Below are 27500 nucleotides of genomic sequence, written 5' to 3'. Positions count from 1 at the left end.
CCCGCTGTGTGGTGTTTGACCACAAGAGGGCATCGTTTCCATTCCATTAGATGTATACGAGTATAACGATTGTATATTCTGCCACTTTTTCTTAAACATTTTATTTTTAAGCCTCTGGCTCTAAGTGGAACGTTCCACTGAGGCTGGAAACGGGGGTGCAATTAAATTATGTGTTTTATCTTTATTTTTGGTGGAAGAAGAATGTTTATAATAATATAATAATGCTTATACAGAGCGACTTACATTATCTCATTATCTCATTATCAACTGAGCGATATGGGCCTTGCTCAGGGGCCCAACAGTGGCAGTTTGGTGGACCTGGGATCAAACTCACAACCTTCTGATTGTGAGCCCAGTACCTTAACCACTAGGCTACCACATGCCTATATATATAGATATATATTGAACATTTAAAATTTACCCTGTAATCATTCAAAATTTTCACGTTTTAACTTTTATAAATGTTTTACATAACCGTTTATAACGGGTCGATCCCTTACTATATTTTCCACGTGTCATATTGTCATAAATCAGTCCGACCTCTGCAGCTGCTTGTATCGGCTTAGGTCCTCCAGCTCGATGGCCTGAATCTCATTGTGGTCCAAATGGAGCTCATGGAGACTTGCTGGCAAATCTGACCAACACATACCAACACAATAGTGTGTTTCAGACCAAGGAAAGATAATGACTAGTTCAGGAAAGTTCCTTTGGACAGTAGACATGATCCTAAATGTGCTTCCTTTGGTATGTGACTTTATAACTTTGACAGCAGTTTCGGTCGTAACGTCAATAAAATAAATATAAATTCCTTATGTAACGCTGAGACAGAATAATTAGTCATCTTAATGACTAGCATGATATAATAACATGTTACATAGAACTATAAAACAGTTCATGTTACCTTTTGGTACACCGGTGAGTTTTGCCTCAGAGATTCGTAAGTAGTTGAGTTTCAGACCTTTGAATGCTCCTGGCTCAAATCCGCTGTTGCGGATGGGATTACGACCCATTTCTGTACACAATTCAAAACAATAACACAATTGATCTCCATCCTTTTAAATCATGGTTATAGTTATAACACTATATATTTATATCTGAGCTGTTAAAGTTACGAGAGTCTGAGATGTTAGCATCCCACTGATTTTAGTTAATATCTGCATTTGTATGACCACCGATGGCCACTGGGAGCAGCTTCACACAGATCTCACTCAAGTATGAAGTATGTACTGAACCTACAGGGATTTATATCTCACCAATCACATTCATGTTCCCCAGGGCACTGAAGGTCCCTGCAGCTACTTTGTGGATGCGGTTGTCGTGGATACGCATCTCAACAAGAGACGCGGGCAGGTTGCGAGGGATGGAGGTGAGCAGGTTGTGGGAAATGTAGAGCTTCTGCAAGCGCTTCAGAGGCAGGAAGGCACGAGGGTGAATATGCGAGATCAGGTTGCTCCTCAAGATTAATGCCTGAGACACACGTGTACACAAATAAAAATAGAAAACTTAATGAACGGTTTTACAAGATGTTCTGGTAACTCAAAGAAATATGGTCTAATAACAAGTGCCTTGATTTGGCTCTTGTTTAAGAGTTTATCGCCATAGTAATGACCTTTGTCATGTTACTCAGTTTGGTCTGGATCTTATTACCCAGAGTACTGGTGTACGTGATGTTACTTGAAACTGGTGTAACTGGAATTAGCACTGAGTATTTGTGAAGGTTAAATTGTCCTGGAGCTAATTCTGTAGTCTCTTTACCAAGCCTTGTTCAGGGTCTCATGACTCTTGGACTCTGTATAATTGTCCAACGTCCGACGTCATTTGTCATATTGTCGCTGTCAGACAGAATCCTCGTATCTCCAAAACCGTTATTTTTCAGGACATTAAAAAAACGCCGTACCTTATCTGCAGTACACAGGGTTTAGTCCACGTTACAGTGGATTGTCTTGCACTAAATTCCTGTCCTCAGACGAGCACCAGAACTAGCGGGGGTCAAGATTTTTTTTTCTTTGAGCCCAGTGTTTTGAAGACATTTACCTCAGAAGACGTGTTGATTCGTTGCGACTCTTCTTGAGGAGAAATATGCCGTGAAGCTCTCCCACGGAGTGAGGAAGAGGTGGACAGTTGAAGTGTCCAATGGAGTTATGAGATTTGCGCTCAAGCTATTTTCAAGACTTTAGATTGGTTAATAACTTGTAAAAATAACAGACCCACGTGGGGACTGACCAATAGCATCGATATGTGAAAAAATATGAAATTGACCGAATTTGGACATACGAGGTTTCCACCCGACAGCGACGATGTGCTCCATTTGGAGATTATTACCCAGAATCCGGACCTGAATTTGGGTCTCGCTACTCAGTCTGGTTCTGGGGCTTTGGGTCAAGATCTAATTGCTAAAAACACTGAAGCTTCTTGGTAATTTTAGGACCGAGTCTTACATAGAGGTTACTGAGGCCTTTAAAATCTCCCTCTCGGAGCTCTGTGATGCCGTTGCACTGCAGGTCTAACAGCAGTGTATCAGACGGGATGTTGGACGGCACATAAATCAAACCTGCAATAGAAACACATATAATAGTATTATTCATTCATTTATTTACTTATTTATTTACTTTTAAACTTTCATCAACTTTGTGAGGTGTTGTGAATTTTAAGCTTGATGTTTTTTTTTTATTTCTTTGTAATTTTTTTTTAAAAATGGGGGAAAAAACCAGGAAAAGAATTCTTATTGTACTGTAATAATAATTCACAGTCAGCTCTGTGTCACGTGTGTCTGCTGGAATTTGTGGGAAATTTGTATACGTGTTTCATATCGACTCAGAAGTGTCAAATGTCATTATGTCCAAACCTGAGACATGAAAAACAAATCTGATGACTATGCGGTGATAAGCAGAAGCCGATCAAAGAGTGGAAGAGTAACCAGACGGAGCGAGAGATTTAGTGAAGGTTAATATAATAATAAAACAGGTTTGTGAGTAATTATGGTAGCTTGTAATGATCACTTCTTTCTGGTTGAACAGATAAAACATTTATTAGTTCTCTGACTTGGTGGAAAGATAATTAGTAAAAGGTGCTAGTCATGTGATTTGTCCTGCTTGTTGAATTTGTGTTTTTACATGTGAGGTTTTTAGTTAGAGAGCTCAGTGAGTCAGTCGGTCAGTTGGTTAGTGAGTCAGTCGGTCAGTCAGTGAGTCAGACAGTCAGTTGGTTAGTGAGTCAGTCGGTCAGTCAGTGAGTCAGACAGTCAGTTGGTTAGTGAGTTAGACAGTCAGTGAGTCAGACAGTCAGTTGGTTAGTGAGTCAGTCGGTCAGTCAGTGAGTCAGACAGTCAGTTGGTTAGTGAGTCAGACAGTCAGTGAGTCAGACAGTCAGTTGGTTAGTGAGTCAGTCGGTCAGTCAGTGAGTCAGACAGTCAGTTGGTTAGTGAGTCAGTCGGTCAGTCAGTGAGTCAGACAGTCAGTTGGTTAGTGAGTCAGTCGGTCAGTCAGTGAGTCAGACAGTCAGTTGGTTAGTGAGTCAGACAGTCAGTGAGTCAGACAGTCAGTTGGTTAGTGAGTCAGACAGTCAGTTGGTTAGTGAGTCAGTCGGTCAGTCAGTGAGTCAGACAGTCAGTTGTTTAGTGAGTCAGTCGGTCAGTCAGTGAGTCAGACAGTCAGTTGGTTAGTGAGTCAGACAGTCAGTGAGTCAGACAGTCAGTTGGTTAGTGAGTCAGTCGGTCAGTCAGTGAGTCAGACAGTCAGTTGGTTAGTGAGTCAGACAGTCAGTGAGTCAGACAGTCAGTTGGTTAGTGAGTCAGTCGGTCAGTCAGTGAGTCAGACAGTCAGTTGGTTAGTGAGTTAGACAGTCAGTGAGTCAGACAGTCAGTTGGTTAGTGAGTCAGTCGGTCAGTCAGTGAGTCAGACAGTCAGTTGGTTAGTGAGTCAGACAGTCAGTGAGTCAGACAGTCAGTTGGTTAGTGAGTCAGTCGGTCAGTCAGTGAGTCAGACAGTCAGTTGGTTAGTGAGTCAGACAGTCAGTGAGTCAGACAGTCAGTTGGTTAGTGAGTCAGTCGGTCAGTCAGTGAGTCAGACAGTCAGTTGGTTAGTGAGTTAGACAGTCAGTGAGTCAGACAGTCAGTTGGTTAGTGAGTCAGTCGGTCAGTCAGTGAGTCAGACAGTCAGTTGGTTAGTGAGTCAGACAGTCAGTGAGTCAGACAGTCAGTTGGTTAGTGAGTCAGTCGGTCAGTCAGTGAGTCAGACAGTCAGTTGGTTAGTGAGTCAGTCGGTCAGTCAGTGAGTCAGACAGTCAGTTGGTTAGTGAGTCAGTTGGTCAGTCAGTGAGTCAGACAGTCAGTTGGTTAGTGAGTCAGACAGTCAGTGAGTCAGACAGTCAGTTGGTTAGTGAGTCAGACAGTCAGTTGGTTAGTGAGTCAGTCGGTCAGTCAGTGAGTCAGACAGTCAGTTGTTTAGTGAGTCAGTCGGTCAGTCAGTGAGTCAGACAGTCAGTTGGTTAGTGAGTCAGACAGTCAGTGAGTCATACAGTCAGTTGGTTAGTGAGTCAGACAGTCAGTGAGTCAGACAGTCAGTTGGTTAGTGAGTCAGTCGGTCAGTCAGTGAGTCAGACAGTCAGTTGGTTAGTGAGTCAGACAGTCAGTGAGTCAGACAGTCAGTTGGTTAGTGAGTCAGTCGGTCAGTCAGTGAGTCAGACAGTCAGTTGGTTAGTGAGTCAGACAGTCAGTGAGTCAGACAGTCAGTTGGTTAGTGAGTCAGTCGGTCAGTCAGTGAGTCAGACAGTCAGTTGGTTAGTGAGTTAGACAGTCAGTGAGTCAGACAGTCAGTTGGTTAGTGAGTCAGTCGGTCAGTCAGTGAGTCAGACAGTCAGTTGGTTAGTGAGTCAGACAGTCAGTGAGTCAGACAGTCAGTTGGTTAGTGAGTCAGTCGGTCAGTCAGTGAGTCAGACAGTCAGTTGGTTAGTGAGTCAGTCGGTCAGTCAGTGAGTCAGACAGTCAGTTGGTTAGTGAGTCAGTCGGTCAGTCAGTGAGTCAGACAGTCAGTTGGTTAGTGAGTCAGACAGTCAGTGAGTCAGACAGTCAGTTGGTTAGTGAGTCAGACAGTCAGTTGGTTAGTGAGTCAGTCGGTCAGTCAGTGAGTCAGACAGTCAGTTGGTTAGTGAGTCAGTCGGTCAGTCAGTGAGTCAGACAGTCAGTTGGTTAGTGAGTCAGACAGTCAGTGAGTCAGACAGTCAGTTGGTTAGTGAGTCAGACAGTCAGTGAGTCAGACAGTCAGTTGGTTAGTGAGTCAGACAGTCAGTCGGTCAGTCAATCGGTCGGTCGGTTAGTGAGTCAGTCAGCCAGTCAGTCAATGAGTCAGCCAGTAAGTTGGTTAGTGAGTCAGTCAGTGAGTGAGTCAGTCAGTCTGTCAAAGAGTCAGACAGTCATTGAGTCAGTCAGTAGGTCAGTCAGTCGGTTGGGCAGTGAGTGAATCAGTCTGTCAGTCAGTGAGTGAGTCAGTCAGTCTGTCAAAGAGTCAGACAGTCATTGAGTCAGTCAGTAGGTCAGTCAGTCGGTTGGGCAGTGAGTGAGTCAGTCGGTCAATGAGTGAGACAGTGAGTCAGTCAGTAGGTCATTCAGTCAGTCGGTCGGTCAGTCAGTGAGTCAGTCAGTTGGTCGGTCAGTGAGTCAGTCAGTCAGTGAGTCAGTCGGTCAGTGAGTCAGTTAGTCGGTTGGTCAGTGAGTCTGTCATTGAGTCAGTTGGTCAGTGAGTCAGTTGGTCAGTGAGTGAGTCAGTCACTCAGACGAGTCGGTCAGTGAGTCAGTCACTGAGTCATTTGGTCAGTGAGTAACTCAGTCAGTCAGTGAGTCAGTTATTCAGTCAGTCAGTGAGTCAGTGAGTCAGTCAGTCATTGAGTCAGTCAGTGAGTGAGTCAGTTAGTGAGTCATTCAGTGAGTGAGTCAGTCAGACAGTTAGTGAGTCAGTGAGTGAGTCAGTAAGTCAGTCCACAGAGGTGTCTGCTTGCACTCTTCTATATTTATTTGTGTGTAATTAATTATATTTATTTAGTTTATTTTCCATGAACTCTTTTGCATTACAAAATATTCTCCTGCCAGTGACACAACAGAACGTTTCTAACAGAGAAAGCAACATTCCAAACTCATATCCTGCAGCTTTAAAGGGGAAATTGGAGAAAGGCTCTAAAGCCAAGACCACTGAAGTGGGCAGAATTATGTCTTTGTTATAAGAATATAATTGAGTGAAATTTTAGCAAAGGTAAGTTAAAATACTTGGAAAACTACAAACTTATTATCTGTAATTGCAAACGTGTGCAGCAGAATCGTCTGTGGATTGTGCTGACCTGCAGTCTGTAAATAAACTCTAATAAAGTGGGCCGGGAGCCTGGGTTCAGAAAACATCCTTCTAACTGCTTTATTTTCACTTGTAAACTTTTCAGAAAGCAGTAATTTGGGAAATGTTGGGTAAATTGTGCAGTGCTTAACCTCTGTGTGTGTGTGTATGTGTGTGTGTGTGTGTGTGTGTACACGCATGTGTGTGTATCCATATAATTACGATGGAGCCGGACTATCAGAGCTCCACGTTGCACAGCACGATGGCAGATGGAAAAGGGAGAGGAAGAGACAAAGGAACAGAGAAAAGAAAAGAGACAGAACGATATTATGAGAGACAGAACCACGGAAAGAGAGAGGAATGGAAGCAAAGATAGACAGAGACAGACTGACTGAAACAGTGAAAGAGAAACTGGTATTTTTCGGCACATACTGTACACATCTGTAACATCTGTAGTCCTAATGTTACCATGGTAACCAGTGACTTATTTTTAAATAGCTACTTTTGGACTTCATGGGTGATGGCGAGACGGGCGTCGGTGTTTATGGCACATTCGCTCCCATGTAATAACACCATAAACAGTAGCGTCTGTAATAAAATACCATGTGCACAGGTGTCTCTCTCTCACACACACACACACACACACACACACACAGGGCCTGTCATCCAGACAGTAAAGTAACTCCTCTCTCACCACACGGCTTTTCATGTGGCTCGCCAAAATTCTTCTGTGCTGTTCCCTCACATTCCCACAGGCATTTTGATTTCCTTTCCTCTTTTTTACACACCGCTTTTCCTGCCGTTTTGATTAACAACGGTCAGAAAGTGTACATGAGGAAATGATGAGGGAAAAGTGGGACATTGTGGGAAAATAAAGAGGATATTGTTATTATAAGCGCTTCCATTCAGGCAGGTTCCTCGGCCCAGTCCACTCGAGTCCTTCTTAACGACAACATGAAACAGACTCTGACCTTTAATTTTCACCTTGTTGACAATATTCCTGCTATTTAAATGATAAACACTAGGGTTTAAAAAATACAAGCAATCGAATCACTGAGTCGGCTGATCTCAGGAACAGGACCGCCGTCAGGATCGTTGTCTCCTCTGACATGGGGTCGGTGGTGTTGATGAAGACGAGCAGTCGCCCGTGATTGACTGCAGGCTAACATTTAAATATGACTCCGCATGTTAGTTGTAAAAACAAATCGAATCCCACTGGATGTGGGAAGAAACGTGTCTGTTGTTCCATTTAACCTTTTTATTGATGGTGCTTTGTTACTTGAAGTGAAGTGAACACTGGTGCACCAGATACCAATGCCACGATCCCTGGTTCCATCATGAGTTTCTGTACGGACTTTCCTATGTTGTCCTTGTGTCTGTATGTGCTGGTAGGTGGACTGGCTGTGCTAAATCAGTCACAGGTGTTTCATGGTCTGGAGTGAAGTTCTGCCTTGTGGGATGTTCTCCAAATAAGAATGGAGGCCTTGTTCCAAAACCAACTCTTTCTCTAATCCTCTTCCTCTTATTTCCTTGGAAAAAGAGTCTTTCCTTTATCAGATGGAGAGAGGTTATGGGCTTCTGCTTCAACTTAATTTATCCCCTCATTCACTTGCTCTGATTTGATGTTCCTGGCCATTTCCCTGCAGTTAAGACCAGTTGACCATCTAAAGGGCAGTTCAGTTATTTTTCTCAGCTCAGGTGTGATCTGTGTTCCAACACTGTTGGCTTCCTGCTTCTGGTTGATTAAATTGCTTAAGATTAACCCTAACCCTAACCCTTAGCCTTACTCTAACCCTTACCCTTACTCTAACCCTTACCCTTACTCTAACCCTTACCCTTACTCTAACCCTTACCCTACCCTAACCCTAACCCTAACCCTTACCCTTACCCAGCATGCTTTTCTCTTTAAATACCTTTCACGATGAAATAAGGAATTTTAATTGGATTGACACATTATCAGGAGCAGGTAAGTTAACGTGTACAGGAATGGAAATGGACATCGGATGCACACTAACCGAGATCAGAGCACTGCACCACCTTCAGGTGACACACACACCCGAACGGACATGTTGGTATCACCAGCTGAGGGACGTCGTCAAACCCCGAGCCTTCCTCCTGATCCTTCATCATCATCGTCATCAGATCTCTGACGTCAATATCTTCACCGAAATCCCAGAATCCTCTCTGCTGGAAAGGAAGAGCAGAGGACAGGAGGAGGGATGCGGACAGCAGCATCGTTATCACGACGACCGTTGTCATGGCTGCTGAAAGAGAAAAATAGGAAGCGCAAGGCTGCAAAAAAGAAGACAAACTGGTGGCAGTGATTCTGTACAGCGTCCCTGATTCCCTCATTTCTGTCGTTCGCCCTCATTTTTATATTCTTCCTTTCTTCCTTGTTCTACCCGTTTCTCCTTTTTCCTCATTCTGCCTAATTTCCTCACTTTTCCTTATTCTCTCATTCTCTCTCATTTCCTTTCTATCATTATCCCATCTTTCCATGCTTTCCTCTTTAATTACTCCTAGTTCTTTCTTTCTCGTGTTTCCGTCGTTCTTCCTCTTTTTCTTATTTTTCTTCCCCCTTTCCCTCAGTCTCCCTCATTTGTTTATTCTTTTATACTCTGATTCTTCTTTGATTTTTTTTTTTAACAAGAAGTTTTCCGCTTTTCTCCACCTTTTTCCTTCAGTCTTATTCTCTCGTTCCCGATGTCGTGTCCCTTCGTGTTTGTCTGTAACGCCTGTGCGTTAGAGATTCTATACAGCTCAGCGAATCGGCCGCACTGTGATTACTCGATTACAGTCCTGAAATAAAACTCTGTTGTGGAAAAGGCAAAGCTGAAAGCATGCGGTTGGTCCAGGACACGGAGACGCACCCAAACACACCCTGCACCCAACCCTAACACTGTTTCAGGTGTTCCGCCCCATAATAAACACAACACTTTAAACACAGGCACAGACACAAACACAAAGGTGGCTTTAACGCACCACAAATTAGAGACTTTATTCAGACTAATAATTATTTAGTCTACAAAGGAATCAAACCCATGTGCTGAGAAATCTACATGTAGAAAAGAAACCAAGTGACTCAGAAGTGGAATTCTGTTAGAATACAAAACCCCATGAATTATCCATCATTGGAGTTTTAACCCAAATTACAGACTAAATAACTCCAAAAATTTTACAGTTATGCAGAAAACACAAATGAGATGAAATTGACCGAGACGATGGAGTGCTAATCTATAAAAAAAAAAAATTGCCTTCTTACCTCTAAACAGTAGGCAGGTGTGACAGATCCTTCTTCTGTGTGTATGAGCTTCAGTGTTTCCTCATTGTGTTGAGTCCCTGCAACCCAACACCAGGAGATGAGGGCATTTCTACACAGAGCCTTAAACGGACCAGTCCCACTTACACTCTCTTCCCCTCCCACTGTGTGTGTGTGTGTGTGTGTGTGTGTGTGTGTGTGTGTGTGTGTGTGTGTGTGAGAGAGAGAGAGAGAGTAAAGGGAGGGTACATGGATGGATGGATATATGGATGGATGGATGGATGCAGGTGGAGGAATGGGCAGAATTTATTTCATGATCTAAGTGGATAGATCAGAGCCGTTACACAGATATATAGGCCGAATATTAAGTCAATTAAATGAACCATTTGTTAAAATCGGTACATTATAAGAAATGATTCTCATTAGAGCGCAAGAGTTACAAATAAATTGATTAAATCTTCACTGTTGACAAGGTACTTTAGAGCACTTTAACATAGACGTCATAGGGCTGCAGGATATAGACACAGATACCCTCTCGTCATCATGGATCATGCCCCCTACCTGAAGGCATTACTCTGAGAAAAGTTAGTCTCGTGCTGGTGATGCACTAGTGCTGGTGATGCACTAGTGCTGCTGATGCACTAGTGCTGCTGATGCACTAGTGCTGCTGTACAGCCACGACCCTAAAAGACATCCTGAAGGTCCCACTTATAACATAGGATGTGTGTAGGCTCCTGTGGGGAAGCCATTTCCACACTTTGGCTTACCACCCACAAACTGGTAGTCTGGTCAAGCTGTTCACTGACATCCTGCTTCATCTTGTTTCACATATGTGAGACCTCATGTCCTGACAACAGGGTGCAGTGGGGCATCTATAGCAGATAGATACCTGTTAAAAAATAAGGACCCTACAGTGAGAAGTCATGTTGCCACCGCCTCACAGCTCCTGGGTTCAAGTCAAACATGTGCGTGTTACTTCTTGCAATGAAGCCGGGTTCGAGTCTCGGGCCAGCGATATCACGACTGAGGTGCCCTTGAGCAAGGCACCGAACCCCCCCAACTGTTCCCCGGGCGCCGCAGCATAAATGACCCACTGCTCTGGGTGTGTGTTCACGGTGTGTGTGTGTGTGTTCACTGCTGTGTGTGTGTGCACTTTGGATGGGTGCACATCCGTATGTCACGTCACGTCACTTATGTGTGTGTAGGATCTCTGCCCTGATCCTCTGCACACCACAATAGGAACTGTATGAATCTTCTGGTGTCTCAGTGAGGAGACTAAATCGCTTACCCTATGCCCCAGATGAACATAATGAGCACGTAAGATTGCCACAGTATACATGTATACAGGTGTATATTTCCACCCTAGACATTTCCCATTAGATGCTAGGCTCAAAAGGATATTTTACATGCATGCCCAGTGCCCCTGAAAACGCTGTTGGACTGCTGATAGACGCTGTGCTATAGTTTAACCACTCAGAACCCACTGTCATCTAAACCAGCTCATAGATTCACCAAACCTTCAAAACAACCTGAATGTTCCCCTTTATACATACCACACGTCCAGGGTTTCTGTCTTCATGCTAGGTTCTGGTTAAAATCAGATCATGTACGTAACTCAGTATTCCCTCTACTGGGTTTGGAGAAGTTTGTTTTTGGCTTAGCTCCTAGCACATGGAATTCTTGGCAGTATTCTCATTCTAAAACCATTTTCAGTACCAAAACTAGACAAGTGAGCTTTGTCCTTGATGTAGTACAGAAGTTATACATTCTTACTGAATCTCGCACCGCAGCGTCATCACTGGTTGGCGATTCAGGTGGCATTCTATCTCACTTTTGACAGAACATACATACAGGGGCAAGAGTTTGCTGAAAAATGCTCCTCTTGTGGGTTTGAACATCCAAATATCATCTCTTTTGTACGGTGGCCAAGAAGTACAAAACACATTAACAAATCCGAAAACAAATTAACAAATCAGAAAACACAAGGACATTTCAGACAACCTGGAAGAGGTTGGTATAGTTTGTGATTGGAACACGTCACCTGTCACTCAAGGTATACATGAAGTTCAACAGTCTGCCGCAGGGAAAAGTTGGAATGGATGGACTGGATTACTGTGGATTAATTATTATAATTAACATAATTATTAACATAATAATTATGTTATTTTCTTATATTTAAACGGAGAACTTTACACTTTACACATAAGATTCCATACCTGTATATCTTGAGTGACAGGTGTTTTGTCCAATGATCGGTAAGTTTCCATTCAAAAAAGATACACTACAGTTTCTGGGTTGTCTGACTTGTCGTTGTGTTTTCGGATTTGTTAATTTGTTTTCGGATTTGTTCATTTGTTTTTGGATTTGTTCATTTGTTTTCAGAATTGTTAATTTGTTTTCGGAATTGTTCATTTGTTTTCAGAATTGTTAATTTGTTTTGAGATTTGTTAATGTGTTTTCGGATTTGTTAATTTGTTTTGAGATTTGTTCATGTGTTTTCGATTTGTTAATTTGTTTTCGGAATTGTTAATGTGTTTTCGGATTTGTTAATGTGTTTTGGGATTTGTTAATGTGTTTTGGGATTTGTTAATTTGTTTTCGGATTTGTTAATGTGTTTTCGGATTTGTTAATGTGTTTTCGGATTTGTTAATTTGTTTTCAGAATTGTTAATTTGTTTTCGGAATTGTTCATTTGTTTTCAGAATTGTTAATTTGTTTTGAGATTTGTTAATTTGTTTTCGGATTTGTTAATGTGTTTTGGGATTTGTTAATGTGTTTTGGGATTTGTTAATGTGTTTTGGGATTTGTTAATGTGTTTTGGGATTTGTTAATGTGTTTTCGGATTTGTTAATTTGTTTTGAGATTTGTTAATGTGTTTTCGGATTTGTTAATTTGTTTTCGGATTTGTTAATGTGTTTTGGGATTTGTTAATGTGTTTTCGGATTTGTTAATTTGTTTTCGGATTTGTTAATTTGTTTTGAGATTTGTTAATGTGTTTTCGGATTTGTTAATGTGTTTTCGGATTTGTTAATTTGTTTTGAGATTTGTTAATGTGTTTTCGGAATTGTTAATGTGTTTTCAGATTTGTTAATGTGTTTTCGGATTTGTTAATTTGTTTTCGGATTTGTTAATTTGTTTTGAGATTTGTTAATGTGTTTTCGGATTTGTTAATTTGTTTTGAGATTTGTTAATGTGTTTTCGATTTGTTAATTTGTTTTCAGAATTGTTAATTTGTTTTCGGAATTGTTCATTTGTTTTCAGAATTGTTAATTTGTTTTGAGATTTGTTAATTTGTTTTCGGATTTGTTAATGTGTTTTGGGATTTGTTAATGTGTTTTGGGATTTGTTAATGTGTTTTCGGATTTGTTAATTTGTTTTGAGATTTGTTAATGTGTTTTCGGAATTGTTAATGTGTTTTCAGATTTGTTAATGTGTTTTGGGATTTGTTAATGTGTTTTCGGATTTGTTAATTTGTTTTCGGATTTGTTAATTTGTTTTGAGATTTGTTAATGTGTTTTCGGATTTGTTAATGTGTTTTCGGATTTGTTAATTTGTTTTGAGATTTGTTAATGTGTTTTCGATTTGTTAATTTGTTTTCGGAATTGTTAATGTGTTTTCAGATTTGTTAATGTGTTTTGGGATTTGTTAATGTGTTTTCGGATTTGTTAATTTGTTTTCGGATTTGTTAATTTGTTTTGAGATTTGTTAATGTGTTTTCGGATTTGTTAATGTGTTTTCGGATTTGTTAATTTGTTTTCGGATTTGTTAATTTGTTTTCGGATTTGTTCATTTGTTTTGCACATCTCGGCCACTGTACTTTGTTATGCTAACCATATATTACACAAGAATCTTAACAAACTACTGTTGTATTCCGCGCTCAAACACCAGACAAGCGTCAGAACATCTCTGGCATCTTGTCTTTACCTTAGGAAACTACAGAAATGCACTGACTCCTTCCATCGATCTATTTATTAGTAAAGTAAAGTTTGTGTTTGTGACAGACAGTTGTAAAGACTGCAGTCCTGCTCTAGCATCATTCCAGAAATCTGTCCAAATGTTGGCAGGGAGTTGATGAAAGACAGAATGAGTGAGTAGAGGCTGCCGGGAAGAGTATAAAATAAGCGTCAGTGCTGTGGCAGCGCATTACCACTTAAAGAGGAGGACAGGAATAGCTCAGCGGCGCACTGTCATGAGGAGAATAAAACTCTGCAACTCTCCCTCTGTAATCACACTCTTCACTGCGGCCCGCATCCACATCCAGATCCGCCTGTCTTCACTTAACCCTTAATCCTCAACACAAACAGAGTTAAAGTAGAACCTCACAAAATATAACGACCAGACAGTTTGTTCTGATCGACATCGTTCCATAGAGTCTATACTGTATGGAGTTTAGAGGTCATGTAGGACATCAAGGTTACTTAGTGCACCCTACAGGAGGGTAAAGTAAAGGACAACATTTCGATATGTCCACAAACCACACACCCTATACAGCGTATAAATCTTTAAATACCACAGCGAGTTAAGGATCTTCTGCGTATCTCATTTGGACTCGATGCTATTGAACTGAATTACGGCATTATTTTTAGCGCAGTAAATAATGTCCACATGATTGCAGAACCAAACCAAAATAGTGTACGATGGCGTGGATATGTGGTGGTTTAGACGGAGCACAGACCGAGGTGATGAAGCCACTCAGTTTGGACACACAGCGGCTCTGCAGCAGAGACGTGGCTTTAATGTACAAAAGCAATGTAGACCAAATCTGAGAAATGTTCGTTTGTACAGCCGACTGATCTCCGTTATGTACAGAATAACACACAGCTTTGGTCTGTTAATGTGTGGTCTGTTACTCCTAATGTAATAAATGTTACTGAGTCCCGTCACAAAAACTGCTGTCTTTATCACTGTATAGTGTGTATATTAACACACTAGTGTTTACAGTAGATGTGCTCTGAACATCGTATCAGTGAGCATCAGTCACTGCACACCAGTACAACAGATCCTCTAGTCATGTTCATCGGGTAGATAGATAGATAGATAGATAGATAGATAGATAGATAGATAGATAGATAGATAGATAGATAGATAGATAGATAGATAGATAGATAGATAGATAGATAGATAGATGATAGAGTTCTTTTATGTTTGCTTATATATGTTTATAAAATAAGGGTGTGTGTGTGTGTGTGTGTGTGTATGTGTGTGTGTGTGTGTGTGTGTATGTGTGTTCTCTTAAAGGAACTAAATGTCGAACACAGCAGGAGTGGAAATGTCTGAAACTTTATTTAGTAAGTCGTAACAACAGACTGTAGTAAACAAACATAAACACACTCAAACATACACACACACACAGACCTCTGACACACAACCTGTAACTGCACTTACACACAAACACACACTGACAATCACACACACCAACACTCACACACACACACACACACACACTGGCGCACACACACACTCTCACACACTGACAATCACACACACCAACACTCACACACACACACACACACTGGCACACACACACTCACACACTGACAATCACACACACCAACACTCACACGCGCACACACACACACACACACACACACACAGACCACTGACACACAACCTGTAACTGCACTTACACACAAACACACACTGACACACACTCACACTGACACTCACACACACACACTGGCACACACACTCTCACACACTGACAATCACACACATCAACAAACACACACACACAGACCTCTGACACACAACCTGTAACTGCACTTACACACAAACACACACTGTCACACACTCACACTGACACTCACACACACACTGGCACACACACTCTCACACACTGACAATCACACACATCAACACACACACACACACACACACACACACACAGACCTCTGACACACAACCCGTAACTGCAAAGATCTCAGTAATATATAATATAAAGTTATATTCTCATATTGGAATGTTTAAAGACGATTATAAACCACAGAATATAATAAACAGGAAATAAACAAAGTGTGTTCAGGGAAGACGAGAGCTTTAATATAAAGAAAAAAAACCCAAAGTGTATTAAAGTCGCTGCAGAGTTACACTTAAACACTAGCTGTATTAATAACATGTAAATAACATCGTTAAATAAGAACAAAATGCTTTTATTCAACTTAATAATCAGTGAGAACTCTGAGGCACGTAGACGTGATGATGACATCACTCACCTCTCACTCACACAAAGATCTGTCCAATCTTTTATTCATAAAACTACACAAAATATGCACTTATACATGTGATTTAAAAGCAATTTGATCAAATATTTTTAATATAAAAGTAATATTTATTGAGCTGTTCTGTGAACGTTTTTCATTAGAATTAGATGAACAAACTCACTGGTGATATTTCTTGAGCTTTTGTACACAAAATAATGATTGTTACTGCATTTCTATGATCACATCAAAAATTTGTTGTCATGGCGATGACATGACCCCCACCCACAAGGTCCTGTGGTTACCGTTTCTCAGTTTTCTATATGTTGGATTAAAACCGTGTGTGTGTGTGTGTGTGTGTGTGTGTGTGTGTGTGTGTTCACTCGTAGACCTGTTCGTGTCTCTGAGGATGCAGGATCACACTGCTGTATTCTTTAATACAGGTGAGTGCAGTGGGCGGGACTAAACGCCGATTAATCAGGTTGTTCTGCAGGTGAACGGAGAGCAGAGGGGAGTCGTCACGGGCGCTGATGTCACACAGAGCATTCACAGGTACTGAGCTACACACACACACACACGCACACACAGAGGTACATATAAATATATACACTATACACACTAAACATATGTTGTGTGTGTACTAACCTGATGTCATTGTATGTGTGTGTTTGTGTAAGTTGTGTGTGTGTGTGCCTATGTGTGTGTGTTGTGTGTGCGTGCTTGTGTGTATTGTGTGTGTATTGTGTGTATGCGTGTGTGTACTGAACTGATGTACTTGTGTGTGTGTTTGTGTTATGTGTGTGTGCGTTTTGTGTGTGTGAGTTGTGTGTGTGTGTGTGCATGTGTGTTGTGTGTTTGTGTGTATGTGTGTGTGTGTTTGTTGTGTGTGTGTTTGTTGTGGCTGTGTGTGTGTTCGTGGTTTGTGTGTGTGTGTTGTGTGTTGTGTTTGTGTGTTGTTTGTGGCTGTGTGCGTGTTCGTGGTTTGTGTGTGTGTTGTGTGTTGTGTGTGCCTCTGTATGTGTTGTGTGTGTGTGTTTGTTGTGTATGTGTGTGTACTGTGTGTGTGTGTACTAACCTGATGTAGTTGTGGTTGAGGCGGAGGACCTGGAGGGCGCGGAGTTGGATTATTCCTCGTGGAATCTCTCGGAGCTGGTTGTGGTCCAGCAGCAGCTCATTCAGGGAGTGTCGAAGGCCGAGGAAGGACACTTGGTTGATGCCGTCCTCCCTCAGGCGGTTGTATGAGAGGTGGATTGAGACGAGGCCGGGCTGCATGTGAGCGAACACGTATCCTGGGATTCTCTCGATCTGGTTGTGGTGCAGAGAGAGCTGGACAAGTCCAACCGGCAGGAAGGACGGGACGTGGACCAGTTTATTATGGGATAGATCCAACGTCTCCAACTTACTGAAGGACAAGAACAGAGACACCGAGTAACCAAGTGAACTACATCCACTTTACCACAGAACACATCACACAGGTCCTGATGAGGAGATGGCGCCCTCTAGTGGCCTTACATGGGGCTTATTTACAGATTAACTGGAGAGATATTAAGTTAGAGGATCTCTGTATGTTTATGGCCTCTGCTGCTGCTGCACTATTTATTGTTTGCAGATCTTAGCTGATGTACCTGGTTTATAGCAAAAGAACGGACACTCAAATCTCCTCATGTGGAGCTCATGGGTCAGTAAACAGGAAGTGACTGACCGTAGGTGCATCCAGGCTCTCGGGGCGATTCGATCCTCACGGATCTTATTATGGCTCAGATTTAGGACTCGCAGGTTCACTGTCTTATTGAGGAGTCCAGCGTGAACCACTTCAATCCGGTTATCTGACAGATGCAGCTCCTACACACACACACGCACACACACACACAAACACAAACACACACACAAACAAACACACACACAAGAGCACACACACAGACACACACACACAAATACACACACAAACACACACACAAGAGCACACACAAATGTGCACACACACACACAAATGTGCACACACACACAAACACACGCACACAGACACACACACACAAACACATGCACACAGACACACACACAAACACACACAAATGCACACACACAAATGCACACATACAGACACACACACAAACACACACACAAACACACACAAATGCACACACAAATGTGCACACAAACACACAGACACACACACACAAACACACACACAGACACAAATGCACACACAAATGCACACACACAGACACATACACACACAGACAAACACACACACACACAAACACACAAACGCACACACACACAGAAACACACACAGACAAACACACACACAAACACACACACAAATGCACACACAAACGCACACACACAGAAACACACACACAGAAACACACACAGGCCCACACACACATACAAACACAAACACACACACACACACCAGGGTGGGGATTAGTATAAGACTACTGGAGTTAATCAGTAATGATGACGATGATGATGATGATGATGATGATGATAACCTTTAGTGAGGAAGGCAGGCCGGAGGGAATGGCTCTGAAGTCGTTATCATCCAGTCTGAGATAAATGAGTTTCTTCAGGGGCCTGAAGGTCAGTGGGGACACGTTTCCATCATGGAAATGATTGTCCTCCATCTCCAGAGTCAGCAGCTGGGACAAACCTGTCAGAGAAAACATCTAAATCCTGACCCACACCCACAATTCATCTTTCTCAGGGCACAGAACCAAACTGATGCCGACTCTGTCCTTTTAACCTCACACAGTTGTGTGTGTATGTGTGTGTGTGTACCTCTAAAGTTGTGAGGTGTGAGTCCACTCAGTTTGTTGTCGTTGATCTTCAGTTCCAGCAGTGATGGTGGCAGTGGGGGGATTTTGGTCAGATTGTTCCCATCCAGATTCAGACGCCGCAGTTTGGTCAGATTCTAAAACACACACACACACACACACACACACACACACACACACACACACACAGTTTCTCAGCCTTGATGGAGCCAGGATTGGTAACATGTGTGTGAGAAAAGCAAACTTGACATCATGGTGTTTGCCCATAGTGTGTTTGTCCACAGAATATTTTCCCATTTACTTCAACAATGAAGTGAGAATTTTGTGTGACCCGAAGTGTGTTTACATAAATACACATCACATCGACTCGCTAGTCATGCCATAGTGTGTGTTTATTCCACATGAACCTGTAGGCCACAGACACAGTTTCAGGCTTTAGGTTTTGGGTTGTGTTTGGTTGTTAATTGTGTGTGTGTGTGTGTGTGTGTTTGTGTGTATGTGTGTCTGTGTGTTTGTGTGTGTCTGTGTGTGTTTCTGTGTGTGTGCATTTGTGTGTGCGTTTGTGTGTGTGTGCGTTTGTGTGTGTTTGTGTGTGCGTTTGTGTGTGCGTTTGTGTGTGTCTGTGTGTGTGTGCGTATTTGTGTTTGCATTTGTGTGTACGTTTGTGTGTGTGTCTGTGTGTGCGCACATTTGTGTGTGCATTTGTGTGTGTGCGTTTGTGTGTGTCTGTGTGTGCGCGCATTTGTGTGTGCATTTGTGTGTGTATGTTTGTGTGTGTGTCTGTGTGTGCGCGCATTTGTGCGTGCATTTGTGTGTGTACGTTTGTGTGTACGTTTGTGTGTTTGTGTGTCTGTGCTTGTGTGTGCATTTGTGTGTGCGTTTGTGTGTGTGTTTGTATGTGTGTGTTTGTGTGTCTGTGTGTGTGTCTGTGTGTGTGTCTGTGTGTGCATTTGTGTATTTGTGTGTGTGAGTTTGTGTGTGTGAGTTTGTTTGTGTGTTTGTGTGTATTTGTGTGTGTGTGTTTGTGTGTTTGAGTGTGTGTGTGTATTTGTGTGTGTGTGTGTGTGTGTTTGTGTGTGTGTTTGTGTGTGTTTGTGTGTGTGTGTGTTTGTGTGTGTGTGTTTGTGTGTGTGTGTTTGTGTGTTTGAGTGTGTGTGTGTATTTGTGTGTGTGTGTGTTTGTGTGTGTGTTTGTGTGTGTGTTTGTGTGTGTGTGTGTTTGTGTGTGTGTTTGTGTGTGTTTGTGTGTGTGTGTGTGTGTGTGTTTTTGCCTTACCCGAAACACGTCCAGCCCCAGTGAGGTGTCGTCCAGTTTGTTCTTGCTCAGGTCGAGCCACTGCAGATTGGGCAGGCCATGCAGCGCTCGCACTGGGATCTTACTGATCTTATTATCTAACAGACAAACAGACAGACACGTGTGTGTGTGTGTGTGTGTGTGTGTGTGTGTGTTTGTGAAAAGAGAATTACTAAACTCATCACCTGTCTATCTTCCTGTCTGTAGTCACTCACCTGCCAGGTAAAGTGTCTGGATGCCGGCGTCTTTGATGAGCGGCATGCTGGTTAATCCGGTGCTGCCGCATGCGATCAGGGCATCAGACAGCAGACACCCTGCCGGGAGCGACACCATGTGAGTGGAGGGACGGATAACAGGACGACCCACAACACTGGCTCCACCCACTCTGCCTCTAATCACACCCCCTCGAGCTCTCACACTACCACTAGGTGCTAAGACTCTTGGCTGCCGTGTGGGAGGAGGGAGGGGCCTTTGCTGTATAGATACGTCCTGCTTCCTGGGAAGAGACACAGATGTTCTGCTGACTGATGAACCTCTGGTGCGAACGTTCTGTAGGACCAGGACGTCATCGTCGTCCTCGTCAGCATCACTATCGTCTTCCAGATAGTCGTCATCATCGTGGTCATCGTAGTCAAACAGACCTGGGAAGGTGTCAGGGGGCGTGGCCACCGGGAAATGCCCAAGTCCTACCTCAGGTGCCTGCTGCTTCATCTTCGGTAGTGGTGATGGTGATGATGGAGCATTCTTCTTCTGTGCAGGTGGAGGCTGTGTGAAGAACATGAAGAGATCATGCAAAGTGAACTACAGCACTGGAATCATCATCGTTATTTATGACTGTATATTTTTTTCGTTTCATGGGTCACGTTCACGGCTTTAACTGGTCTCAGAACTGCCTTCAGCTTGACCTCTACGGTCACCTTCTCCTGAGACGCTTTCCTCTTTCCGGTCTGTGCAGAGACTTTCTTCTGTCTGCTTGTTTTCTCCAGCTTCACTCCACGGTTGCCTGGTTTCTGGTGTCCACCCTGTTGCCTCGAGGCAGGTAAAGCTGAAAAGAGTAAAAAAATAAAACAAAGACAGCATTAAAGAGCAAAGAGCGATGATGAGACTCGCACAGAAACCTAACAAGTGTCCCTGAAATAAAACAAGTTAAAAAAGATTTGTTTTTATGTTGTTTTATTGAGATATTCAGATTTTATTTTTATAGTTCATGCTTCTGGGGGTCACGGTGGCTTAGTGGTTATCACGTTCTCCTCACACCTCCAGGGTTGTGGGTTCGATTCCCACCTCCTCTTTGTGTGTGTGGAGTTTGCATGTTCTCCCCGTGCCTCGGGGGTTTCCTCCGGGTACTCCGGTTTCCTCCCCCGGTCCAAAGACATGCATGGTAGGTTGATTGGCATCTCTGGAAAATTGTCCGTAGTGTGTGATTGTGTGAGTGAATGAGAGTGTGTGTGTGTGTGCCCTGTGATGGGTTGGCACTCCGTCCAGGGTGTATCCTGCCTTGATGCCCGATGACGCCTGAGATAGACACAGGCTCCCCGTGACCCGAGGTAGTTCGGATAAGCGGTAGAAAATGAGTGAGTGTGAGTGAGAGTGAGTTCCCACTGCTGGAAAATTTCTGATGACTCATCCTGAACTAGTCAAGAGTTCATCCTATTATATGAAAACGGGGCGTGTCTTTCTCTACAACAGTAAACAAGGTAAACGTTTGTGTGTTTTGTTGCTTTGTGTCTTTTAATAATCATCTATCATCTGTCATCACCTGGTGGAGAATAAATGTCCGGAGTTCAGAGGAGTGTTTCGTCAGGACTGTGTGTGTGTGTGTGTGTGTGTGTGTGTGTGTGTGTGTGTGTGTGTGTGTGTATACCTGGATTCATGCAGGACACTCCATAGCACTGAACCGCACCCTTTCTGCACTGACACATGTTACATGCATCTGGAGACCAAACAGCTCCCTCAAAGAGGAGAATCCCGTTCACCAGACACTGAGCACTACGCACTTAGACACACACACCCACACACACACACACACACACACACACACACACACACATACACAATTTATAATTATACAGTTCAGATAACTGAAAAATTCTAATACTGGACAAATGTTTAACTGTTGACTGAGAAGCAGTGAGTCAGACCTTCACAAATGAATCGACTCTCCGTGTGTCGAATCATTCGATGAACGTCCAGACCGCAAATTTCTGGACAAGACTATAGACAGATCCTGGGATTTTGTGTTGAAAGTGTTATCAGTGTTGTATCAGTGTTCGAAAGCCACTTTAACTTGAGACGTGTTCGAATGAATCTGTTTGTTTTTCGGGTTTGCAAAAAAAAAAAGTGAATATGCAAAAAAGGGGGCGGAGACAGTGTAATGAAGGTCATTTATCACCTGCATTGTGATTTTCTGCAGTCTGAGAGGCACTACAGGAACCGAGGTGTGTGTGTGTGTGTGTGTGTGTGTGTGTGTTAGAATATGACTGGAGTGCAGGTATTAAGTGTGAGGAAGCCTGTTTCTGCCATTTTAAGAGAATTCTGTCTCAATGTTAAATCCCACAAAACTAACCATGTTTTATTTATATCACCTTTGCACTGCTCCTAAAACAGACCCCGATATCGGACACAAACACCTTCCTGTCCGCTGTGTGGTTTAAGACACAGCAACACTGATAGAGTTTAAAATCAGAAAAACGTACAGTATGAGACACAGGAGACGTACAGTATGAGACACAGGAGACGTACAGTATGAGACTCAGGAGACGTACAGTATGAGACTCAGGAGACGTACAGTATGAGACTCAGGAGACGTACAGTATGAGACACAGGAGACGTACAGTATGAGACACAGGAGACGTACAGTATGAGACTCAGGAGACGTACAGTATGAGACACAGGAGACGTACAGTATGAGACACAGGAGACGTACAGTATGAGACTCAGGAGACGTACAGTATGAGACACAGGAGACGTACAGTATGAGACACAGGAGACGTACAGTATGAGACTCAGGAGACGTACAGTATGAGACTCAGGAGAACTCATGAGAACTCACCTGGATGTACAGGTGCACTAAATCCAGCTGTTGCTGCCACAGTCCGGCTCTTCTGTCTCTCATCTCTCCGGCTCGCTCGCAGGCTGGATGTGATACACACACACACACACAGACACACACACGTGTAGACTAAACGCAAGTACATGATGCATGCGTGTATGTGAGATTTAGGTAAGTGCTGAGTGGATTGAATGTGTGTGTGAGTGTGTGTGAGACTCTTATACTGTCAGCCTGTGCAGAGAGAGAGAGAGAGAGGAAGAGGGGGATCGAGGGGGCGGAAAAAAGAAAACATGTCTTACAAAACCACTCTTTCATTCCTCCGTAACTCTCCACCACTGCAGTCCACCCTCTCTCTCTCTCTCTCTCTCTCTTACACACACACACCTTACACACACACACACACACACCTTACACACACCATACACACACTCACACACACACACACACCCCTTACACACACACACACACACACACACACCTTACACACCATACACACACACATACCTTACACACACCTTACACACACACACACACACCTTACACACACACACACACCTTACACACACACACACACCATACACACCATACACACACCTTACACACACCTTACACACACACACCTTACACACACACACACCTTACACACACCTTACACTCACAACTTACACACACACACACACACACACACACACCTTACACACACACACACCTTACACACACCTTACACACACTTTACACACACACCTTACACACACCTTACACACACACACACACACACACACCTTACACACACCTTACACACATACACACACACACACCTTACACACACACACACCTTACACACACCTTACACACACACACACACACCATACACACCATACACACACCTTACACACACACACACCTTACACACACACACACACACACACACACACACACACCTTACACACACCTTACACACACACCTCACACACACACACACTTCCCCTGCTGTAAAGCTGTTGTATAGTTCTGGACTCTGATTGGTGAGAAGGTGTTGATTAGTTTTCAGCTCTGACTTTAGTGCAGCTGCACTATAACATAAGTGAGAACAGGAATTAAAAGTAACTGTAAACGGATAAAAAAAATGGACCTGTTGTGATTTCATTAATATAAAAAGTAAACTCTGGTGAACTGCTGTTTGGTTTAACAGGAATAAAACACTCTGACATGCTGCTTCTTTCCCCCCTGAAGGTTCTTAGCTCAGCATGTTACTAAAATATGCTAGCTACGGTGTATTAACACAGCATATTAACTAAATGTTAATCACTAGCTAGCTAACGGCTCATGTAACCAACTAGCTAGTAACCAGGCTGATTGGTTGGCTTTGGAGTAGCTAAATCTTTGCGTTTAGATGTGTTAAATAAAATAAGGTGTTAAAACACTGCTGCTGCCAGAGGCGTGACTGTGTTAACTATACATTAGCTACAGAAACTAGCTCACTAACTAAGACTGGGTTCTCAATGATTTTGAAGTAACAGTGACAACAAAAATCATTTTCTTTATACAACGTAATTAGTGGAACACAAATGCTAGCATTCAGCCATTAGCTAAGGAGCTAACATCAGTGTCAGTATCATGTAGCTAATAATGTAGCTAATAAGTGACTTTAGTGTTTCAGTTTAAAACTAAACCTTTCTTTAACGGTACAGTGTCAGATGAGGTCAACTTCCTCTGATCTGACCGACCAATCAGAAGCGAGCGTTCCACAGAGACACAGTGTGATAGAGACGCTGCAGCGTCTCCTCACTAACGGCTGGAGTAAAGGTGCGCTAAAACACACACACACACAAACACACGCACACACACAACACACACACGGCAGTGAAAGGCAGCTTTGTCTGTGTGTGTGTGTGTGTGTGTGTGTGTGTGTGTGTGTGCGTTTGTGTGTGAGAAATTCTTGTGTGGAAACAGTGTCTCAGTGAGTAAACCACAGTCTGATTTACATAAATATTACTGGATAGAGTAAAGACACTTCCTGCTACTGCACTCAGACATTATGGCCTAACTATACTAGTGTGCACTTACACAATGTACTCAAATGGACATACGGTGTGTTACTATAGTAATGACATCACCGTTATAACCTCTGACGTAACAGTGAGAGTTACACATTGTGGGCGGAGTTTGTCTGATCTCGAGTCTGATCTCTGTACACATTTTTGAGTGATACCAGCTCGAGTGAGGAGCATCACTGAGTCCAGCACCACCTTAGGACAGTTTAATGTCAGTATTTAATCATTAATAACATCATCTCACTGACGTTCTGTTTTCTCTCACAGTCAGAACATCAGAGGAGACAAATCGTTATCAGAGACTCGACTCGTCACCAGGACTAAACTGTTACCAGAAAGAAATAATAAATGGACTTAAAGTTCGTCAGTCACAGCAGAGTTCAGAACGAACACAAACACAATCCTAAAGAACCGAAAGTCTGATCGAATCGATGGCATCAGCACACGTTATGACCTCATAACCTCAATCATGTTAAAAACACGACATCAAATCTACAATATCACTGTGTGTGTTAGATCAAGTGCTATTCTCTGTGCTGCTGAATAACCAGTGTAGAAGCCATGGGATGATTCATCATCAAAGTTCATGTGACGGCACAGAAATAAATAAATACTGTTTTCCTTCTTCAGTCCATATTTTCAATCTTTTTTTTGTGACTGTGTTTAAAGTCACAGTCATCGTCGCTATTCAGAGACGTGACGTTCAGGCTGGTCAGTTTAATAATGTGAATGTGGAGCTCAGAAAATGTACTTAAGCAGCTGCGTAACTCGACTCTGTATACATAAAAACTTCAGTGTGGATTCAGATTAAAACTCGCTACATAAATCAGTTAGATCATTTATGTTACTGTCCAAGGGGGGTCACGGTGGCTTAGTGGTTAGCACGTTCTCCTCACACCTCCAGTGTTGGGGGTTCGATTCCCGCCTCCTCCTTGTGTGTGTGGAGTTTGCATGTTCTCCCCGTGCCTCGGGGGTTTCCTCCGGGTACTCCGGTTTCCTCCCCCGGTCCAAAGACATGCATGGTAGGTTGATTGGCATCTCTGGAAAATTGTCCGTAGTGTGTGATTGTGTGAGTGAATGAGAGTGTGTGTGTGCCCTGTGATGGGTTGGCACTCCGTCCAGGGTGTATCCTGCCTTGATGCCCGATGACGCCTGAGATAGGCACAGGCTCCCCGTGACCCGAGGTAGTTCAGATAAGTGGTAGAAGATGAGTGAGTGAGTGAATGTTACTGATCAGTTGAGGATTAAGGGCCTTCCTCAGGGGCCCAGCACTGGCAGCTCGGTGGTCCTGGGATTCAAACTCACAACGTTCTGACCAGTTTTTAACACGTTAACCAGAGATCAGTGTTTAAATCCCTTTGTAGTGCACTTTTTATTAACCAGGGATGCGTTTGACATCCAGCTGTAGTTTAGCTCAGATCACATCAGAGATCACAGCAGTAACAGTTTAAACTGAACTGCATTAGTTCCAGAATCCAGAAGAGTTGTTTAGAGTCACATAATGAGTCTGTGCACATATTAGCGAGTTGTTTGCTATAGTGGATATTATTAGCCACCTGAATCACTTCCTGTTGTTCAATTCCAAATTAAAACAGTTAAGTAAAGAATCCAAAGTCTTTTTTAACACATAAACAGTCTCCAGCAGCTTCCTGTCTGTCCGACTGTCTTTAAGGTATTCTCAAAATTTCAGTCTAGACACACAACCCATAATAAACACCCATAATAAACACGACTGGGACATTTTTAACCATGTAAGTGCACTAGGAAGTGTTTGTGATGTGACACCGGAGAGTCGGAGGGTTTGGGTCGTGTGTAGGCGACTGCTAACATCACACCACACTGTTTGTCTATTATGTTCATGACCAAGTGTGAATCTATGGCTCCAAGTTTCTCTCTCTCTCTCTCTCTCTCTCATACACACACACACACACACAAACACTATATATATATATATACTTGATGGAGCCAGACATGACAGAAATATGTCTGCACTCACATGAGGACGGTTTTTCACAGCCAACGTAAACAGAGCAGATTGCGCAGAAGACGCTGGCGACACACACACAATTTATAATAACACACACACAATTTATAATAACTCACACACACACAATTTATAATAACTCACACACACACAATTTATAATAATAATGACCATTTTTCAGTTATGTAATAATCCTTTTTGGGATATATTTATTTGCCTTTTACTGCAGCACTGTAAGGAGAAACGTGTTTCTGTGACATGTATGTAAGGAGTCTCCAGTGTCAGTGCTTTGTAACACTAAGCTGTAATGCTGTACATTTAAGTTCTCAGATACAAGATGCACAAGCTGTGTTTTTATCTTTTTAGCTTTAAGAGAAAGGAAAAGAGAGAGACAGATTTGGGGGGAAATTACTTTACAGAAGAAGCCTTTATTTTACCACATCTGCATTACAGCACAGTGAAACTTTTTCTTCTCATATCCCAGCTTTGGAGGTTTGGGGTCAGACGTGATACAGCACCACTGAAGCAGAGAAGGTCAAGGGCCTTGATCAAGGGCCCAACAGTGGCA

The 27500-nt window shown here is 42.8% G+C and overlaps 2 protein-coding genes and 1 long non-coding RNA gene across 6 annotated transcripts in view; all 3 read right to left on the bottom strand.

Annotated features, from left to right (window-relative positions):
• Positions 1–9694, bottom strand: part of bgna (biglycan a) — a 12340-nt gene extending 2646 nt beyond the window's left edge. For 2 of the 4 annotated variants that reach the window (XM_060881371.1, XM_060881374.1), the window contains exons 1-6: positions 9580–9694; positions 8333–8581; positions 2439–2551; positions 1254–1467; positions 902–1012; positions 541–634 (exon numbers count right to left, since the gene is read on the bottom strand). In XM_060881371.1, coding sequence (XP_060737354.1) covers positions 541–634; positions 902–1012; positions 1254–1467; positions 2439–2551; positions 8333–8576 — 776 coding nt within the window. In that variant the 5' untranslated portion in view covers positions 8577–8581; positions 9580–9694. Of the gene's footprint in view, positions 1–540; positions 635–901; positions 1013–1253; positions 1468–2438; positions 2552–8332; positions 8610–9579 lie in introns of all 4 variants that reach the window. The other 2 variants (XM_060881373.1, XM_060881372.1) reach the window with 2 other exon arrangements.
• Positions 9695–16056: 6362 nt separating this feature from the next.
• On the bottom strand, positions 16057–23102 carry si:dkey-6n6.1 (uncharacterized protein LOC100170811 homolog). The gene is made up of 10 exons (XM_060882024.1): positions 22895–23102; positions 21707–21838; positions 20706–20887; positions 20058–20607; positions 19825–19940; positions 18554–18686; positions 18268–18425; positions 17475–17614; positions 16848–17174; positions 16057–16332 (listed from the first exon to the last, which is right to left on the bottom strand). Exons 1-10 carry the CDS (start codon positions 23037–23039, stop codon positions 16152–16154), a joined length of 2064 nt encoding a protein of 687 aa, XP_060738007.1. The 5' UTR covers positions 23040–23102; the 3' UTR covers positions 16057–16151.
• Positions 23103–27340: 4238 nt separating this feature from the next.
• The window catches only part of LOC132853207 (uncharacterized), an 892-nt gene continuing 732 nt past the window's right edge, over positions 27341–27500 (bottom strand). Inside the window, exon 2 of the long non-coding RNA XR_009649164.1 lies at positions 27341–27500. This exon is cut by the window's right edge and continues 46 nt beyond it. This is a non-coding gene — a long non-coding RNA (uncharacterized LOC132853207).

The sequence above is a fragment of the Tachysurus vachellii genome, chromosome 11 (assembly GCF_030014155.1).
Source record: "Tachysurus vachellii isolate PV-2020 chromosome 11, HZAU_Pvac_v1, whole genome shotgun sequence".
NCBI classification, from domain to species: domain Eukaryota; kingdom Metazoa; phylum Chordata; class Actinopteri; order Siluriformes; family Bagridae; genus Tachysurus; species Tachysurus vachellii.
Note: the sequence above shows the minus strand (reverse complement) of the source record. Positions and strands in the feature narration are given on the sequence as shown.